At 38.8% G+C, this 20,942-nt stretch overlaps 1 protein-coding gene across 1 annotated transcript in view; it reads right to left on the bottom strand.

Annotated features, from left to right (window-relative positions):
• Positions 1-20,942, bottom strand: part of fam20b (FAM20B glycosaminoglycan xylosylkinase) — a 41,422-nt gene that overhangs the window by 7,417 nt on the left and 13,063 nt on the right. Inside the window, exons 3-8 of the mRNA XM_051645638.1 lie at positions 18,766-19,322; positions 9,925-10,011; positions 4,628-4,737; positions 2,801-2,972; positions 347-538; positions 179-238 (exon numbers count right to left, since the gene is read on the bottom strand). Of these exons, the coding sequence (XP_051501598.1) occupies positions 179-238; positions 347-538; positions 2,801-2,972; positions 4,628-4,737; positions 9,925-10,011; positions 18,766-19,142 (998 nt within the window). The 5' untranslated portion in view covers positions 19,143-19,322. The remainder of the gene's footprint in view (positions 1-178; positions 239-346; positions 539-2,800; positions 2,973-4,627; positions 4,738-9,924; positions 10,012-18,765; positions 19,323-20,942) is intronic.

Genomic DNA, 20,942 nt, shown 5'->3' with positions numbered 1-20,942 from the left:
ACTTAAAGCGTTCTTATACCCTGATACACTTCAACATGCTGTTGCCAATTCAATTTAAATTACAACTCATGATTTGAGAGGGAGCCAACTCTTAAATTCAGAATTGTCCAGAGTGAATTTTAAAGGAAGTTTAAGATCTGTGAGGAAGTTTAAGATCTGTGTATGCGTGCGTACTCACATGCAGCACTGATAAAGAGGGGCGAGAATACTCCTCTCATCCAGAGCAGGGTTTCCAAAACTGCAGGTGCAAACCACAAGTTCAAGTTACACATTTCAAACATGAAAATGTTATTGTATCACCTATTTCTTCATCTAACTCTATCCTGTCTGTGTGTTTTTTCCATACCTTTTAGCATTGTCCAGAAGGATGAGCATGCTGGCTCCGCCATCGTCCTGGAAACTCTCGTAGTGATGGCGATCAGCATTGCCGATAAGGTAATCAAAGATGGCTGTGTCGATGACATCCAGTAGCCGTGGACCGGCATCATAAGGAGGCATTTTCTTCACAGCCTCGCAGTAGCTCTCATCATACTCCCACCTAACACACAAACACAGAGTCATCGATCAACACAATGAATAATAACAGACACACTCTCTTGAATACGTTCGTCCATTGACTTCATCAGTCCTGGATTAATGTCAATTTATTTCTTCAGAGTTTTTATTTCAAGCACCATATCATTTTCACTGTGCTCAAGGTGTCTGATGCTTAATGGCTGAAGCCTAGTGGGCTTTGAAAACCCATCAGGTCACCTGGCATCAGAATTACAACAATGACTGCTGCACTCTGCAGGGGACTACTGGGATGGTATAAGAGCTGAGCTTCCTGTCAATGGTGTTAACTGAGCAAGGGAAACTGGATTGTCATGTGAATATGTAATAAATATGCAGGTCAACTATCTTGACAGCAGACACACCGCGTGGTCCATTCTGTTGATGTAAAGGAAAAACCCAGCAAAAAACAACCTCCAAATAATTAAAAATCTCTGTAGACAGAAAGGATCTGGAGTCTTAGGGCTTTTATTTTTTTTTAAAGAGAATGATTTCCTTTTTGAAAGGAGTGATTTTCTAAAGCATTTGTACACAAAAACCTCCCAAACCACTACATCAATTACAGAAAGAATGAAAAATTTCCTAATACTATAAACACTAATCACCTGTTTCCACAGACTGAAAAACACAGACTGTAGTACGCCATCTTGGCTAACAAAGACATATTATTTGTAAAGTACTATGAATTTCACTTATTTGTGCAATACAATAACAATATTACTTTTATTGTTAGTTTTTGTCCTTTAATTTTTCTATAACCACAATCTTGCATTCAAACACAGCGTGGAGCGCAAATCCGAATGCAGGGATTTCAAGGCCTGTTTTTCTAAGTTTAAAACTACGTTTAACTTGACACAGCAACCTAAAAACAATATGTTTATGACGCGACACAACCAAAGTGAGACGCTCCAAAAGTGTCTGTCTGACGCAGGTGTACATTGACAAGGCCTTATAATAAATCTATCTGGGACTGATTGATGGATTCAATTGCAAAATGGATTGCAGTGGATTGTAGGCCAATGATAGGCCTATGTTCAATAATATGGAAATAAACAATATATTGGATTCTAAAGCAAATTTTTGTATTTTCGGCCACAGCAATGTTATGTATTTTAATTATCTATATGATTATTTTTTATAATATACACCGATCAGCCAAATATTGTGTAGGTCCCCCTCGAGCAGCCAAAACAGCGCCAACCCGCATCTCAGAATAGCGTTCTGAGATTATATTCTTCTCATCACAACTGTACAGAGCAGTTATCTGAGTTACCGGCACGAGGGAGACCAACACAATATTAGGCTGGTGGTTTTAATGTTGTGGCTGATCGGTGTATATATTTTATTTATAATTATTTAAATATAACTATAATTATTTCATTATTATATATTGAATTATTGTTATTTGATGGGCTTTCTCAGCAAATATTTAGGTTGGTTGCTTAGCATACTCTGGATTCGAACTTGCGACTCCAGGGGTGGTAGTCAGCATCAATACTCGCTGAGCTACATAGGCCCCCTTCAAAAAAAAGCTATTAAATTCACACCATATGTATAATTAGGACATTCTGAAATAAAGTTTTTCCAACTTCATTGACTGTTGGTTGACTGTATGGTAACATGAATTTTAATGTATTTAGCCTAGGTGTATGTAAACTTATAAAATAACTTATTATTCATTTAACTCATACAAGTTATTCATCAACTCAAATACTTTCCTGTCCAAAACAAACAAAATCAAAACCAGTGTTTGGTTTTGTGTTTATAGGTTTGTGAAAAAAAATGAAGCTTCATTTCAGGAAATTTAACTTTGCTTTTGGGAAAACCCAAGTTCTCCAAACTGAGAATTTCAGTATCCTGTTTTGCACTTTTGTTATTTTAATCAGCAATTCCTGTACAGTCCAACACGTGTGAGCTATATTATCTGCATGCATGCTAATTGTTGTTCGGTCCTTACTGCATTTCAAAACATACAAAACAGCTGCACTTGCTAACTGAAATAAAAGCCTAGAGTTCAGTAATGCTAAGTGAAAGTCCCCACTGACCAAGATACAAACACAGTGAACAGTACAACTAACAATACAACCACAGTGAGTGAAATACTGAAACTGAAGCCAGATATAGCCGTTTACCTGTACTCATTCCAGTCAAAGCATGAAAAGAGCAGGGAGAGTACGCGAGAGCAAGAGAGAGCGAGACAGAGAGAGAGAGAGAGAGAGATTACAATCGATCGGCATACAGCAAGTACCTGGCCAGTTTGCCCTCTCGGTATGTCCGTCCCCAGGGGTGTCTGTGTTTCTGTAGTGGCCAGACGTCAGGGAGCCAGAGGGTAACCGATCCCTCCATTATATCCCCCTCTGCACACGCAGGCTCAGTCTCACGACAGTAATAACACTTCCCATAGAAGCATGAATTATTTCCTACAGAAAGAGAGATTCTAATTAATTAACTTACTTAAAATAAGGGGTGAAGCCCCTATAGTATCTGTTAATTATTCTTCCTCTGTCATTGAAGTCTATGGCAGCCCCTAGAACAATTTGGAGGAAAGAGTTAAAATTTGGTACACTAATTGGGGTGGGCCTCAATGCTATTCTGACCAATGTTTGGGGTCTCTCAGACCAACCCTTTAGTGCCACCACCAGTTCAAACTTTGACTTTCCTTTTGCTTACACCTTTTGAACTCTTTGGCCAAGAAGAATAATTCTTTTTCTTCTGGTTTTATTCCCCATGTCGAGTTGAGTGAAACTGATATTTTCAATTTACGTTGTATCCATTGCGCAATATGTAAAATGTACCATTAACAATTTTTACGCTACTCCTCAGATGATCTCCAGACCAAGCCGCACAAAATTGCTGTAGTGTGGCAAAACAGAAAGTCAGGCCGTATCTCAGCAACACTTTGTCCTATCAAAACTAAACTTGGTATGCATTATTGCAACCATGATCTCAGCATACAAGCTAAGTTTGGTGACAGCACCAGCCACATTTTTGCTCATAACTTTTGAATAATTTGTCAAAAAAATCATGGTTCTCTTTGAATTATTTGGGAAACAAAGGATCACAAGTTTTTCATGATAAGACATACTGTGACTCCATCTTTGTGATTTGTATCATAAATTACTGTATCATTTAAACGTTTTGTCATATCATGGCTATAATAAAGGGCTAGATGTAATTAGATTGGCACCTTTACATCATCTTTATATACTTAATATGTACATTTTAATCACACTTTGTGCTCTATGGTGTACTTAAAGTATTTGTTAATAAAAGATATTTCATTCTCCAAGAACACTTATTCTGGAACAGATGCCAGAGGTTGACTGGCTCTCCTAGCCAAGTCTGATTCTTCTCAAGGTGTTTTCTCTCCACTTAACATCTAATGGAGTTTCTCTCTTCTAACAAAACATCTTATGGATTTTATTTCCCAAGCCACAGTCACCTTCGGCTTGCTCATTAGGGGCTTAAAGATAATGACTGGGGGACATTAAGGCGATAAAGCAATGATGTGCACTGTGCATAAAGATATACAAATTGACCTGACATAAACAACAGATGTTTCTTCTAAACATTATTTTTAGTCATATGAATAATAATTCATTTTATATGTAAGAGGTAAGAGCTTCTGTTATATTCACTGCCCTTGGGTTGTGTTCACATTTTTATCTTTTTGACATCCATACAGTGTCACTGCAACAACACATTACAATGCAAAGGATGAAGCTGGTGACAACTCCAAAGATGAAGCAGTAGTGAACATGATGTGCTCTGAGATTTGGCTGTACATGATAGGGACATATAATTTCTCAATATAATTGTTAGATTTTTAAAATCTCTCTCAGGCCAAGACATTTACTTCCTTAATTACAATTAAATGTTTGATTGAGAGACAGAGAGAGAGAGAGGGAGAGAGAGAGAGAGAAAGAACAACAGAGAAGGATCGAGGAAAGAAAGAGAGACAGACATATTATGAGGGAGATTAGGAATGTAAGATAAGACAGTGTGCCAAAGAAATGCAAAAGGGTTATCTCATTGGAAAGAAAACAAGAAAGCAGAATAAAAGACTGAAACTGACCATGCATCAGAAAAGTGCTTAGCAGTTGGTCTGTAGCTACTGGCTTTATCTCTGTACGCAGATTTATAAACCTCCCCACCACCAGGGGCGCTCTCCTAAAACCCAGGATCCTGCAGGAAGAAAAGCTCATGACTTATACAGAAATTACACATCTGCATAAGGATCAATGGCAATTAACATCTACAAGTTTTTTTTGTGTGTGCTACAGGTGATATTACTAAGGTGCGGTCACACATACCTTCACACGGCAAAATGTTGTGGGCGAAGGTGACGTGGGCAGATGTTGGTGTGAAACCAGCAAAACTACAATTATCAATCAGCCTCTTTTTAATGCTGCACTTTATACTCTGTGAGACTTAAGTTAAAAAGAAACTCAACACTAAAATGATATTCTTGTCCATCACTGCCAAACCAAGCAACTTCCCATTGGTCAATGCGGATATTCGCCTGTCATTTCAAATTCGAACACCATGCAAAATCCGCAAGGGGAAATTCTTTGCCACTGTAAGTACATCGCACAAAACGCACGACTGCGTAGATTCCCATTGAGATGGCTGCATTTCGCCGTGCGGAGGTATGTGTGACCATGCTTTAGGGCTGCACAATTAATAGTGCATTAATCAAGATTATGCCTTTGCAGTTGTCTGATTGTACAAATTGTTGATTACAGCATTTATTTCAGGCTACTCCAACTGTGTGAAACCCAGGATTTCTAATTTATATAGTGTTTTCGGAACAAATATGCACAGACATGACCACTGTGCAGATGAATGCAGGGGCAAATTAGAGGACTTAAGGAATAGTTCACCCAAAAATGAAAATTCTGTGATTTTTTTTATTCACTCTTATGTCTTTCCAAACAATAAATTTATAATGTCATTATTTTTCTGTGGCACATCAAAGGACATCAAAGGAAGATACTGTATGGCTTTAGAAGACGTTTTATGATTTTTTATACTTATACTTTTTGTGTGTTTTTTTTTCTTTTTTCTTTTTGGAGCTTGGGAGCCTTGGTAACAATGAACTGCTGTTGGAAAAAGCTGTTTGAACAAATTTCCCTTTGGTGTTCCACAAACTAATTAACAGTACATTAGTTTGGAATCACATGAGAAGAAGTAACATTTCAAAGACAGAATATTCATTTTTGGGTGAACTAATCTGTAACATTTAGGCCTATCACTAATGACAATCAGGTCAGGTCTGAGTGAGTATTAAGCAGTCTGATCTAAAGATGCATGTGTTAAGCTTAAATTCTGTTCAATGTAGTCCATGAAAATGAGTGCTACTAAAACATCACCTGACACATCAAACTAGCGATGATTGAGAAAAAAGCCAAAATTGACAGCCAGGAAGACAGTTGCCTCACCAGCGTCTAACACTGTGTCCTAACCAGACGTGACGCGACACGCAATAAAAGGTATCTTTTCCACGTTAATCAGTTTTTGTCCTAACCAGCCGCAACAAATGACGAACGACAGCAACAGTGCTTTCTTTTTTGGAATGGTTTCTATTTCTGCGATGTCACGCTGGCCAGCGCAGTCACCAAATGGGCCTAAAATTATTCTTATCGCAGTATATTAAAGTCGGCATCTCACTAGCTGGTTCAGAACAACTTGATTTTGCCCAAGGATGTCACACACCTACAGAATGTTGTGCTTGAGGTCTCGCTCTCTTCAGCCGGTGCTGTCACACACACACCGGTTCAGATTCAGAATGGCAGAGGGGAGACATCCCAGCTCATTCTAACTTTTTCTCCACTTCCCTGTCACATGGAGGTTGGCAAAATAACAACAGGAGTACCACGTGAACATAAACAATCATAACAGACTTCATAAAGTAACATTGCCCTGTGTATATGTGCAGTGGCGGATGCAGAAACTGGTTGATGGGTGGGCCTGCAAATGTTCGGGTAGGCCTGAATAAATCTCATCAGCGCATGTTTTCTTGTATCTTCAACCGGCTTCAATAATAATAATTAAAAAAAACAACAGTCTGGTCCCCGCGCCACCATATAATCATATACCGATGTCTGTTATCTGTTCTAAACAAGTCAGTGTTGTCTGGGTTTTGAATTGAAGAGGTTGATAATATCGTCGTAATCCAAAGTGTCTGTTAGTTCTTTTTCAAACGATAGGAGTGTCAAGTTATTAAGGCGTCCTGTTAACACTGATGATCTCAAGCGTGTCTTGATCTGGTTTGTTACAGAAAAAAGTATCTCAACACTGCAGGATGCCATAGGTAGTGTTGTTGTGGCCCTTAACAAACTGTTAATATTGGGGAAAATGTCAGCAGGGCAGCTATTAAGTACTTCAATCAGTGAGGGGCATTTTCTGTTCTCTGTATCAATTTTGCATCTGATGTGTTGGGTGAAAACTGTGTATTCAGCATCACAGACTACAAAACAATACAAATCAAATGGGGCTTTCAACAGTTCTTTCATGCCAAAAGTGGTGGATCCCGGTAAGATGGAAGCCGAAGCTCGCATAATACCACTGGTATCATCTTTAAATTGACAGTTCAACTCTGCTATTTGCCTGTCAAGTATACAGTTCCACATTACCCTTAAATCTTCATTGCTTTTGACACAACATTTTCCCCAATGTTGTGGTGACAACAGACTCATGAAATATAGTAGGCAGCTTGCGCGTACGAAAAGAAGTGATGTCCCAGTTAGCTATGTCATGCTTGTCCACTTTGTCAAAGTTGCCATTTCAATCATCCCGGAAAGTCGCATATGTAGCTTTCAGAGTTTCAATCACAGTTTCAAACTCTACATCTCCATCGTTGTAAAATTGCTGCTCTCGAAAAGCTTGCGAAATGTAACAAGAAGGAAAAGGAATTTCTTTGTTTGTATCTGTTGTAACAGCTGTTCTGCATCTATTTTAGTTTGACCACTTGATTCGGCATATTCTGCCAGGGCTTCCAGTATTACATCTAGCACATCTAAGATTTTATGCACAGACCCTGACTTTGAGCTCCATCTTGTTTCGCACGATCTTTCCAATTCCATGCAGTGCAAAGCACCAAGCTGAGCTGGTGGGAATTGCAGTGCACATACACAGCCTTTGGAAATGTTTCTTTAGGAGAACTTGAAGCCCTCCTCTGTGCCCTGACATAACCTGTGCGCAATCCAAACAGAGCCTGACACAGAGAGGATCCAAACCATATGGTTCAATAACTTCGAGGATCCTCTGCGATATTCCTTGGGCAGACATTTCTGCTGTTTCAACAAAGCCTATCGCTCATTCTTTAATTGCCCTGCGATGAATGAATCGGATACATACAGCAACTAGTTCACATTTGGATTGATCTTTATACTCATCTGCAAGTATTGCATAATATGCGGGTTGTTCATGCAGTTCAGTCTTTATTTTACAAAGCAGCAGTGAGGCTTGTCTTGAATGTGGTGGCTCATAAGCGTGACATTTCATGGAAGCTTCTTAAGTCTATTTTCAATTGCTGGATCATACTTTGATATGAACTTGAATAGCTCCAAGAAATTCCCTTTATTGAGTGCGTCTTCTGTTTCCCTGTGCCCTCTTAGTCAAATGTCCAGCTTAGCACACAACACAACGATGTCCAACACAACATTAACGTGTTGCCAGTTTCGCTCTACAAATGAAACTGCATCACCACACAGTCGATTTAACACAGTCTCGCTGCTGTGCACTCCATGGCTTTCCCTGTAAGCATCCAACTTACTAAGTGCAATTGCATGTGGCTTGCTACATTCATGTGTGTTGCAGGCCTGTCTGAGGCTTTTCTAATTTTTATAACCATCTTTTATGAAAGAAAACTTTGTATACACCTAAGGGAAATGTCTGCAAGCATGACAAAAAAATCTCATCTCTTGCTTTACTATATTCAATCCATTTAAACTTTTCGTACCAATTGCCGTTGAAGGAGTGCTATTTTCCATCTATTACAGTAATCGGGAATGTTACCAGCATTGGCCGAGTCGTTGGTCCCTCTACACCTGACAGATCCGAAGGTCCACGGCTAAGATCTTCAGAAGCTGGCGGTGGTTCCTCCAGGAGTAGAGCATGCATACTGACGCTAGCAGTAGCACAATATTCTTGGTATGCAGAGGCTGTATCTCTTTCCATTTCACCTTCATTCCCAGACGACTCACGATCCTGTGATTCCTCGTTTTCTTTGCACAAGTCTTGGTCTAGACATGTTTTTATTTAAACTGGGTCAGAGATAGTAGTTTAGCCATAACTAGAGTTGCTACAGAGCATTACCATCAATGGAGCTGCGAGCCTGGGTGGAACTCAGACAGAATTGGCACGATTAATTGAACATAACTGGCGTTACGCCGTAACGTAATGTAAGACCGGAAGTTCATGAATATTAGGATATAGTTCTAATGAAACTCATGACAAAAAAAATCACATTTAAAATAATATTTAAAGCATTTAAAAGTAAAAATAAGTGTTATATAAAACATTTTTTTTTTCATGGATCTGAATGGGTGGACAAGCTGTCAGTCTGGGTGGGCCTAGGCCTAGACAGGCCCACCCGTATCTCCGCCTCTGTATGTGTGTGATTGTGTATTTATCCCCTGGGGGTTTGCCGTAGAAAGCGAATGCGCATACGGAGCTTCAGTGAGAAAATTAGCTGTGTTCAATAAACATACCGTTTCATCTGTGATTGCTCTGTTTTCTATTATCTTTATTTTACTATTATGGTATTATGTCGCGTCTGGTGTGGACAGACAGATAGCTTGTAGCTGAAATCTTATTACATCGTGTCTGATTAGGATGAGGTGTTACAACATGTCTACACTGCGAACCAGCAATGTGATGTAACATGACAAAACTAGATGGCTCCCATAATAAACAACAAAGCTGTCTGCACTGCAAGTGGCGCAACATCACAACATTTATTTTGCAGTGTAGACAGCGTTGTGAATTAGAATGGGGCTGTTCTAGTTTTGGCATGTTACACTGCTCACTTGCTGTGTTTATTTATTTAAAATTTGAATACCAGTTTTATATTTGATGCTACTAGGGGAACCAGTGTCAAGTTGACTGTTTAGGACCTGTACTGATTTACTGATGTAAAACAGCAATAAAGTAAATCAGGGGCATAATTTTCAGCTCTTTAGCAGGGGATAGGTATACTATACATCCAAATGGATGCCAAAGAGTCCATTCCATTGCCCTACATAGAGTATTTTGTATGTAAATTTTATTAATACAATTTAGTAATCACAATTACAATAATAATGTAAATAAGCAATAATTACGATGTCATAGTAGTGCATCCTTTGTTACTGTGTGAGTGAATGTTACCTGTCCAGGTGAAAAGCAGCGATTTCTGCATTATGTCGATCGTACCCTGCATATGGCTCTCCTTCGACCACATAATCTCGGTTGTACCTAATAACAAGAAAGGAGATCTAAATTTGAGAGAGACAGCCAGAGAACGACAAAAGCAAAGAAACCACACCTCATGTAAACACTCACAGTCTGTTATACCTTGTTCCTTGAACAGCAGGACATAGTGAAAAGCAAATATATATAGTTTGCGTCTACTAGAATTTGCAGCCATGCAGATATTGATCTGATTCCAATATAAACCACAGCTACTACCGACTATCAAACAAGCTTGAGTAAATCTCTTTAATACAAAAAATACAGTGCTTAGCTCAGCCACAAAAACAGTTCTGTTGCCAATGAGTCCATGTAAACATCAGGGGTTTATGATTATATATATATATATATATATATATATATATATATATATATATATATATATATATATATATATATATAAATGGTAGACATCAGTCCAGACACCATAAAATTGTCAGTCTCGTATTTTCCAGTTTAGTTCATAAAATGAACTTGCGTTACGGACGTGACAAAAATGGACATGAGTTTTTGGGAGACAACACACTTTACAATAATTAAAATGGACAATCCAAAAATAATAATAGCCACATAATGTAGTAGGGTTAACACACTTAAGAACATGTAATATTAATTTTTTATTCATTGTTCTTTTCACATAAATGGGAAAAATGTGCATTACAGACGTGACCTCTCTTTGTTATGGATGTGACAGTTGTAAAAGAGGCAGTTACATGATGAGGTAAAGCCATTCAAAACAAGGCTTTATGCAAACAATTTTGTTTAGGAGCACTCATGTTCCCCAGTTAAAATGTTTAGGTGCACTGTCAAAAACAAAACAAAAAAAGAAAAAAGAAAATTTAACATTAGTGCATCACAACACAACACAAAATATGCATAAGCTGGTGCTGAAAAACTGAATTAAGAATTACTATAGAAATCAAGTTTACACTTTACAGTAAGGTTCCATTTGTTAACATTAGTTAACAACATTAGTTAGCATGAACTAACAATGAACAATATGTTTACAGCATTTATTAATTTTGGTTTGTTAATTTCAACATATAGTAATATACAGTATTTGTTAAATCAAAAGTTGTATATGTTAACATTAGTTCATGCACTATGAACTAACATGAACTAACAATGAACAATTATATTTTTATGAACTAGCCTTAACAAGGATTAATAAATGCTGTAAAAAAATATATTGTTCATTGTTAGTTCACATTTACATTTATTCATTTGGCAGACACTTTTATCCAAAGCGACTTACAAAAGAGGAAAACATGAGCGAATCATCTTAAGGAGACAGTGGTATGAAACGTGCTGTATTACAAAGTATCACTAGCATCAGAATAGTATTCAAAACAGAATAAAGTCCAACAGGAATTTTTTTTTTTTTTTTTTTTTTAATGACTGGTTAAGTGCTCATGTAAAAGATGTGTTTTTAGTCGTTTTTTGAAGAGAGTCAGCTTCACAGATGGAGTTGGGAAGGTCATTCCAACAATGTGGTATGATGAAGCTGAAAGTCCAGGAAAGTGTTCCTCAGCCGACCACAGGCTTCTAGTGGGCGCGTAGCTCTGCATAAATGATTTTAGGTATGCTGGAGCAGACCCAGTGACTGTTCTGTATGCCAGCATCAGAGCCTTGAATTTGATACATGCATCAACCGGCAGCCAGTGGAGAGAGACAAGGAGTGGTGTAACATGTGCTCTCTTTGGTTCATTAAAGACCAGACGTGCTGCTGCATTCTGGATCATTTGCAGGGGTCTAACTGCACATGCAGGGAGGCCTGCAATGAGAGCGTTACAGTAGTCCAGTCTAGTTATGACAATTGACTGGACAAGCAGTTGTGTGGCATGTTCAGAGAGGAAGGGTCTTATCTTCCTGATATTGTAGAGTGTAAATCTACATGATCTTGCGGTCTTTGAGATGTGGTCTGTGAAATTTAGTCTGTTGTCGATGGTTACCCCTAGATTTCTGACTGATTTGGAAGGCGTTACTGTAGTTGCACCCAGCTGCACAGTGATGTTGTGTTCAACAGCAGGGTTGGCTGGAAAGACAAGGAGTTCAGTCTTGGCTGGGTTGAGTTGCAGGTGGTGCTCCTTCATCCAGGCCGAGATGTCTGCCAGGCAGGCAGAAATTCGAGCAGTCACTGTGGTGTCGTTGGGATGGAAAGACAAGTAGAGTTGCATGTCATCAGCGTAGCAGTGGTAAGAGAAACCATGTGCCTGAATGATGGGTCCCAGTGATGTTGTGTATATAAAGAAGAGAAGTGGCCCAAGCACTGATCCCTGAGGTACCCCAGTAAGTAGCTGATGAGGCTTGGATACCTCACCTCTCCAGGCTACCTTGAAGGACCTACCTGAGAGATAGGCGTTAAACCAGTCAAGCACAGTTCCTGTGATGCCCACTGAGGAGAGGGTAGAGAGTAAGATCTGATGGTTGACTGTGTCAAAGGCTGCAGAAAGTTCACGATGCCTAATGCATTAACTGATGTTAACAAATGGAACCTTAGAACCAAACTAAAGTGTTGATGAACACAGAAAGATTATAAACAGGCCTAATTGACAAATAACAGAGCAGCACATTGGACATATTCACTGATAAACTTTTTCCAAGTTCATATTGTTAATCTCACACTTGCCATGATGCAGACGTGGCTGATCACCTTATGAACATCTGGCACACAAAAATTTATTGGTAACACTTTATAATAACTTTGATTAGTTATTAGCAAACATATATTGCTTAACAGATCCGTTTTTTAACATTTAACATTCAAAATATATATCAAACATTTATGACATTCATAAACTACCTTTTATTAGAATTTCTTTGCTTTGCCCATGAATATTAATTATGTAACATGATATTCACCCAGAGGGCTTAACGTTTTATTAACTTTAAGTATGGATGTGCAAAACAACATAGGCCAAAGTTGACTGATCAGATGCGTTTCTCAGGTACAGTATACACCGATAAGCCAAAACTTTATGACCACTCTCAGGTGAAGTGAATAACATTGATCATCTCCTAACAAGGCCACATGTCAAGGTCTGGATAGATCAGATGGTAAGCGAACAATCAGTTCTCATAGTCAATGTGCTGAATGCAGGAGAAATGGGCAGGAGTAATGACCTGAGCGACTTTGACAAGGGCCAAAGTGTGCCCATGATGACCCGTCCAGCCGAAAGTGCCTACAATGGGCAAACAAGCGTCGGAACTGGACATTGGAACAGTGGAAGAAGGTTGCCTGTTCCGATGAGTCCTGTTTTCTTTTACATCAAGTGGACAGCCGTGTACATGTGTGCCATTTACCTGGGGAAGTGATGGCACCAGGATGCACTGTATGAAGACAACAAGCCAGTGGAGGGATTGTGATGCTCTGGGTAATGTTCTGCTGGGAAACCCTGGGTCCAGCCATTCATGTGGATGTCAATTTGACATGTGCCACCTACCTAAACATCGTTGCAGACCAGGTACACCCTTTCATGGCAATGGTATTCCCTGATTGCAGTGGCCTCATTCAGCAGGATAATGCACCCTGCCACACTGCACACATTGTTCAGGAATGGTTTGAGGAACATTATGAAGAGTTCAAAGTGTTGACCTGGCCTCCAAATTCCCCAGATCGCAATCTGATTGAGCATCTGTGGGATGTGCTGAACCAACCAGTCCGATCCAAGGCGGCTCCAACTCGCAACTTACAGGACTTGAAGGATCTGCTACTAACGTCTTGATTCCAGATACCACAGGACACCTTAAGATGTCTTGTAGAGTCCATGCCTCGGCAGGTAGGCGCTGTTTTATTCATGTGTTTTGATCGGGTGTCAGATGTCACTTGCAATGGTGCGCACAAATTATTTTCCTTATTCGCATAGAGTAATTTTCACTCACAAATGCACTGTAGAGCTATTCAAAACGCTATATAGATTGATATAAGATAAAAATTTAGATATGGCCTTGAACAATTACTACAGCATTAAGACTAAACACATAAGGCTGCATTTTCAGTGGCGAGTGGCGCTCTCACATGTGTGCGACACATGCTGAGATCCAACATTTATTAGATTACAGTTCAAATCGCAAAGTTTGCCAAAATGATCCCTTCCCAAATTTTGTCTATTTGTATAGTGAGTTTGACACATGTCACAGATCAAGGTAATAGTCAGCGACCTATCTGAATCATCATGCTAAAAGAACGGGCAGTGGAGGTTTGTGATTCTCCCATTGATATATTAAGTGAAAATAAAGAGTCCCTTGACCCCTCTTTTGCAACCATAAAATATGGCTAGTTGAAAAAGTTGTTTTAGAAATTGTGCCCACATAATGTGAGGTGGATCAAGCAATTTCCTAAAAAAATTCTATTACTCCACTATAATATAGTAAAATAAAGAACAATTTGAACAATTTAAAAGGGCTTTTGTTCATTTGCTAAAACTTTATTTTTCCATGGTATGGTTGAAATTTTCAATGAACTGCCCACCTATAACTGTCAAAATATGTGGAGCTGAAAGGAATAGTTCACCCAAAATTGAAAATTCTGTCATCATTTATTCAGCCTTATATTGTTCCAAACCTGTATGACTTCTGTGAAACACAAAAGATGTTAGGCAAAATGTCACCATTTACTATCACTGTATGGAAAAAAGATGCCATGAAAGTGAACGGTGCCTTAAACTAACATACTGCCTAACAGTATGAGTAAAAAGAAAGGACACATTTTTATTTCTGGGTAAACAATCCATTTAACTCAAGTGCTGAAACAGAACACCTACATTCACAAGGAGGTTTGCCCACACAGTGTTATTTTAAATATCTCAGAGCAAAACAACTGACAAAGCAGGAGAATTTAGGACTAAAAATGTATTCTGACTTACCAGTTTCCCCCCTTTCATAGGGAAAATTCTTCCAAGATGTAACTGAATACAGAAAAATACCTGACGAGACGATTTTAGAAGGTGTGCCCCCGGCAGTCAGGAAGCCATTAAAGTTAAGCCATGTATGATCAAAGTAAGAACACCAGCAGTTTCCTCACTTACTGTACCTAAAGCCCCTGTAGATCCATGATAACTAATAGACTCTGATAAGAGCAGACAGCTGAACTCACCTGTAATGGCAGATCAGCTCAACCTAAAATATCCTTAACTGGATGACTTGCCATCATACATACAGAAGCGACAGCATTTCACAAGACAGTAGACATCTCTATTGCCTGTTTCACACATTCTGCATCACAGAAGCGGAGCTGCAGTGTAACTGCAACAGCATTTCTGCTGCCTAACAGTTGAGGCACTGTCACACATACATTTGCACAGTGAAATTCGTCGCCACCGGAAGTTTATTGCAAGAAATTCACGATTGTGCGGATCCCCATTTGAGATGACTGTATTTCACCTGCAGAACTTTGTCGTGTGAAGGTATGTGTGACCACGCCTTTATGGCTCTTTAAAGAAAAAAAAAAGGATTCCTAGTAACTAAATTTAAATATTTTCTTTAAAGGAATATTCCAGGTTCAATACAAGTTAAGGTCAATCGGCGTCATTTGAGGTATAATGTTAATATAACAAAAATACAGTTACAGTGAGGCACTTGCATTGGAAGTGAACGTGGACAATTTTTGGAGCATTTAAAGGCAGAAATGTAAAGCTTATATTTTGCTGTAAAGTTGTTTAAATTGTCATTTTAGGGTTTACAGCGTTAAGAAAATTACAGGTGAAATAATAAAAAAGCACACTATTATTCTGTCCTGTATGGGATGGAATCCAAGAACTATATAAAGCAAGCTGCAGGGAAACTCTCATCTTACAAGTGGCACCTTCTCCTCCAAAGACAAAGCTGACGAGCAAGCCAGTTCTGAGCGAACTACTACATGAAAAGCTGAGGTGAAAGACAAAAGGACACGGACGATGTATTTTCAGAACTGACAATACAGAAAGTGGATTGTTTGTAAAATTAGATGGGTGCTACACACTCCCCTCGATGCTAACAAAAAATCTTGCAGGGAACACTGCCATAAAGTATATAATAGTTACGGGAAGTGGGCCATCGAGAATTATTACAAACTTGATCATCATGAAATCTAATATACATGAGGGGGATCATATTTACATCCAAATGGTAATTAAAAGGATAGTTCACCCCAAAATGAAAATTCTCTCATTATTTACTCACCCTCATGCATTCCCAGATGTGTATGACTTTCTTGCTTCTGCTGAACACAAATGAAGATTTTTAGAAGAATATTTCAGCTCTGTAGGTCCATACAATGCAAGTGAATGGTGACCAGAACTTTGTAGCTAAAAAAAAAAAATTACATATCGGAAACGTAAAAGTAATCCATACGACTCCAGTGGTTAAATCCATGTCTTCAGAAGCGATATGATAGGTGTGGATGAAAAACAAATCAAACATTTCAGTCCTTTTTTTTTTTTTTTACACTTTTACATCTGAAAGTGAAGATTTAGTGTAAAAAAAAAAAAGAGACTTAAATTTTGATCTGTTTCTCACCCACAACTATCATATCATTTCTGAAAATATAGATTAAACCACTGGAGTCATATGGATTACATTTATGTTTCTTTTATGTGATTTTTTGGAGCTACAAAGTTCTGGTCACCATTCACTTGCATTGTATGGACCTACAGAGCTGAAATATTCTTCTAAAAATCTTTGTTTGTGTTCTGCTGAAGAAAGAAAGTCATACACCTGGGTTGCTGCAGAGTTTTTAAAATCAAATTTTAAGACTTTTTAAAAACTTTTTCAAGACCTGAACAGATAAAATTAATACTGTATCCCCACACAAAAACAAACCCACTAAAATCACAATCTAAAAAAAAAGTTTAAAATACTTGCATGTTTTCCACAAATATATCACATTAAAATTGGTTTATGCACCATCATATAATTAAATACAATTTAGAGGTCGACCAATATTAGATTTTGCTAATACGATGATGTGTTGAAAGAAAGGCAATTAATCTGCCAATAGTTTTTAAAACTGGTAGCTTACATTAAATGTTCTTAGTCTTTCCATCCTGTGATGTGGAGGGCCAGATAGAGGCTACAAGAGTCAAAATTGAATTATATTGCATATGCAGTTTATGGTGCAACCAAAATACTAATAATAAAAAAAAAAAAAAGATTTGATACACAGCACGGAACTTTTAACTTTAAAGACTAAAATACACCGGGGACTCTAATCTTGAAAAGTTTGCGCTTCACTGCTTCCAGCTTCTCATTCAAACAAATAAAGGAAATGAAATGTGCACTCCTACAATAATATACAACGTATTACAATACAAACAATAGACCTTTTTCACAATCTGGGTTTTGGAACATGGAAGTAAAAGTTTGCAGGGTAAACTTCGACAGCGGTGAATGGGAGTGAATGGGAGATCACAGCAAATATTATTTTCACTTACCCATTTGCTCCAAGACTAAAAGAAAAAATCCACTATTACGTTTGAATGACTTTCCATAAGTTAAAAAATAGAGAGTGGTGTTTTTTTAAACTAATTCCAGGGTAATATAACACAAAGCATAATGTTATAAATGTACACTTAATATAAAAAAAAAAAATACGAGATTTACCCTGCTTTATAAGGTTGAAACACGTCATCAGTCTGTGAAAAAGGTCTATTAAAAGTAAACATTGTCATATTTCCTCAACACTATAGCATCATCATCAACAGTTGATCATTAGTGATAGCTTGTCATAACTTTCCGAAATGTCCTAATGATTGTGAACTGCTCTGCAACAGCTGGATTCACTCACAAGCCCCCACGTGCTTGGAGAAAATACAACAGCGCCACTTTCACTTTGAACAACGCAGCACATACATGTTGATGTGCATGGCCCCCCAGAACTGATGTCACTTTGCTTAAATGAGTTCTCATTTACATAGATGTATAATTTGTCAACATTATGAACAATTTTGAACAGCATACTGTATAGTAAATGTGAACTCATTTAAGCAAAGTCAAGTCAGGCCCATGGGTGGGGTCAATAAGCATCAACAGTAATTAAATCGTATTCTTCTGAAAGTTGATTACATAAGGTCATATCATGATTCCTGTCTTTCCGCCCCCAAATTTAAGACCACTTTAAATGATAGACTTGATAGAAATGAAGACTTTTGTTTTTTGAATTTAAGACATTTTAAGACTTTTTAAGGATCTGCGGGAAATGGTGAGTAATTAATGAGAGAATCTTCATTTTTGGGTGAACCATCTCTTTAGTTTTCACATAACCCAAAACCCAAAGTGAAGCTATAAACTGCTTCAATCATCTGGATTCAGTTAGACTTTTTAGAAAATGTTTGTGTGCCTGTCTATATGTGTTACTTGCATCAAGTCCTAAATAGACAACTTCAAAACCAAGCCCATTTCATTTAGCTTTATAAAAGCCTATATTTTAAAGATTTTAGATTAGATTTTAAAGGTTTACATTTTTAAGCTGTTTTCTGCTAATTTCAGCAAGAGATGCATGGCAAAAATTAGCTGAGCACCGACACTTTAATTTTAGTGTCACTTCTGAGATGCAGCACAGTGCTGCTCATGTGTGGTGTGAATGCTGTAACCTCTTAATATGGGTGCTGAAATGAATATGTGCTGCTCAATTGTCGCAGATGCATGTGTAAAACAGATCTTATTCATACACTACATTTTCTGTTTCACTAGCTTACTTGCTTTTTCGCTTCCCCTTACTCTCACTCTTTTCGAATTCACATTTTCTTTCTTTCATTTCCCATCTCAGTCAACCCATCTCCTCACCTCTTGGGTTTAAAAACCACTTTCTGTCCTCCATCGAGCACCAGCAGGGCTTTCAGCTGGGTGCCTTTATAGCCGACATCTGCTCTCTCTACACGAGCGGTGCCAAGGGCATTCAGCACGGCGGCTAGCTCGGGTGTTTCGTCTGGAAACACCTCCCGTGGCCCGACCCACTGGGCGGCCACTTCCCAGGGTGACTGCAGGGTGTGTGTGAGACGGGCTCCTTTGGCAAGAGACAGGCTGGCCTCCATCTTGCGGAAGGCGCGGAGGTCACGACGACTGGCGGCCGATCCCTCCCCTCCATCTAGCAGGAAGACTTTCGCCAGGCCGAGGAGAAAGAGCACAGCGAACAGCACCACCACACGCTGCTTTAGCTTCATCACCTCCCGCAGCCAGATGCCCACCGGGGGCCCACCACCTCGCCTGAGTCTGCCGGGGGACAAGCACTCACGCCTGGGGCATGGCACTGCCCGCTGTCTGACCAACACCACCACCGGTCAGGCTGGATAGTAGCAGTTTAAAACACTGGACTGTGAACAAGGGAGGACGGATGACACTTCCTGTGAGAAAAAAAAGTAATAAGAATAAGAAAGAAAAGGGGCAGGGATGGGAACTGAAAGGTATTTAACGATTACCTGCTAATCGTACAGGTGCAGAGGTAAACAAAATGACTCTACGACCTGGCGAATTCCAACAAAATCACATTAATTTTTACGCTATTTTAGTCATGGCATAATTTACTGTTAATGACATTATCCACTGTATTGTGCACTGTGTGATGCTCTGGGTAATGTTCTACTGGGAAACCCTGGGTCCAGCCATTCATGTGGACGTCAATCTGACAAGTGCCACCTACCTAAACATTGTTGCAGACCAGGTACACCCTTTCATGGCAATGCTATTCCCTGATTACAGTTGCACAGGCCAAATTCTACCAACATAACAATAATCAACATGATCTACCTAGCTTGGCTGTGTCTTAATGAATTAAAAACCCTGTAGAAATTGCAAACAGCATAGCTAGCTAGCTAAAATGCACTGCATCTCATCTGACAGCTGTAGCTCTTGAGAGATCCTCTGTAAAATATTGTCTCTGACGACTCTGTCATGATAGATTGTACAGGGCTTGCTGCTCCTGTCAAAGTTTGTTCTTCTGTGGTTTTTGTTGCCTTCTGAGGGGTCAACTTCAGGTAGATCATCAAATCGGCTTGTTCAATCGCACATACCTCACGAATTCAAGCCGACGGTGCCCAAAGAGGTCGTAAACTACTTTTAAGCTGCATGGACGAGCTCACGATGCGAGCCACGGCCACATGGGCACCAACAATTTCCACACAATTTCTCCCCGACAGGACAGAATCGATCGGGAGCTTGTACGACTGGCAAATATCGCACCGTGTACGCCTGACCTTACACAGGCATTTTAATCACGCCATTTTATAAATTTTTTAAAGGAATATTCCGAGTTCAATACAAGTTAAGCTCAATAAACAGCTTTTGTGACATAATGTTGATTACCACAAAAAAAAAAAAAAAAAAAAAATTATCCCTTTGTAAAAAAACAAAGCAAAAATCTAGGTCACAGTGAGGCACTCACAATGGTAGTGAATGGGGCCAACCTGCAAATGTAAAATACTCACTGTTTCAAATGTATAGTCACAAGACATTAAGGATATGTGTGACATCAACATTATTCTGTCGACTGAGCTGAACTTGCACTGAACCTGGAATATTCCTCCTTTTTTTTTTACATATAAATTACTGCTAATTACAACAAAACAAACTACAAATACCAACAACCATACCGTAATTACTCAGATTTAAGTCTCACAAGCCTTTAGTACACATTACAGTAACAATTCTTGGTTAATTTTGAGTCTGACATTACGAAATGAATGACTTGCAGTTCAGTAAGTTTTTCATTCACTAAGAACCGGCTCATAAGATTAATTCATTCAGGAGGTAGCAATGTTTTGCAATGTAGATTCAAAAGAACAGACTCAGGAATCAGACTACATGCTCCTAGATTTAGTAGCAGTGTTGCAGAGCTGCTGAATGGCAGCACAGGAAACACATCAGATAATTTAATACCAGAGTATTTCAGTTAGGGCTAGATATTGATACTGATATATATATATATTTTACATCTTTATTGTTCACATCAGTGTTTCCAGTGTTTT

This window comes from Myxocyprinus asiaticus, chromosome 19, assembly GCF_019703515.2.
Source record: "Myxocyprinus asiaticus isolate MX2 ecotype Aquarium Trade chromosome 19, UBuf_Myxa_2, whole genome shotgun sequence".
Taxonomy (NCBI): domain Eukaryota; kingdom Metazoa; phylum Chordata; class Actinopteri; order Cypriniformes; family Catostomidae; genus Myxocyprinus; species Myxocyprinus asiaticus.
Note: the sequence above shows the minus strand (reverse complement) of the source record. Positions and strands in the feature narration are given on the sequence as shown.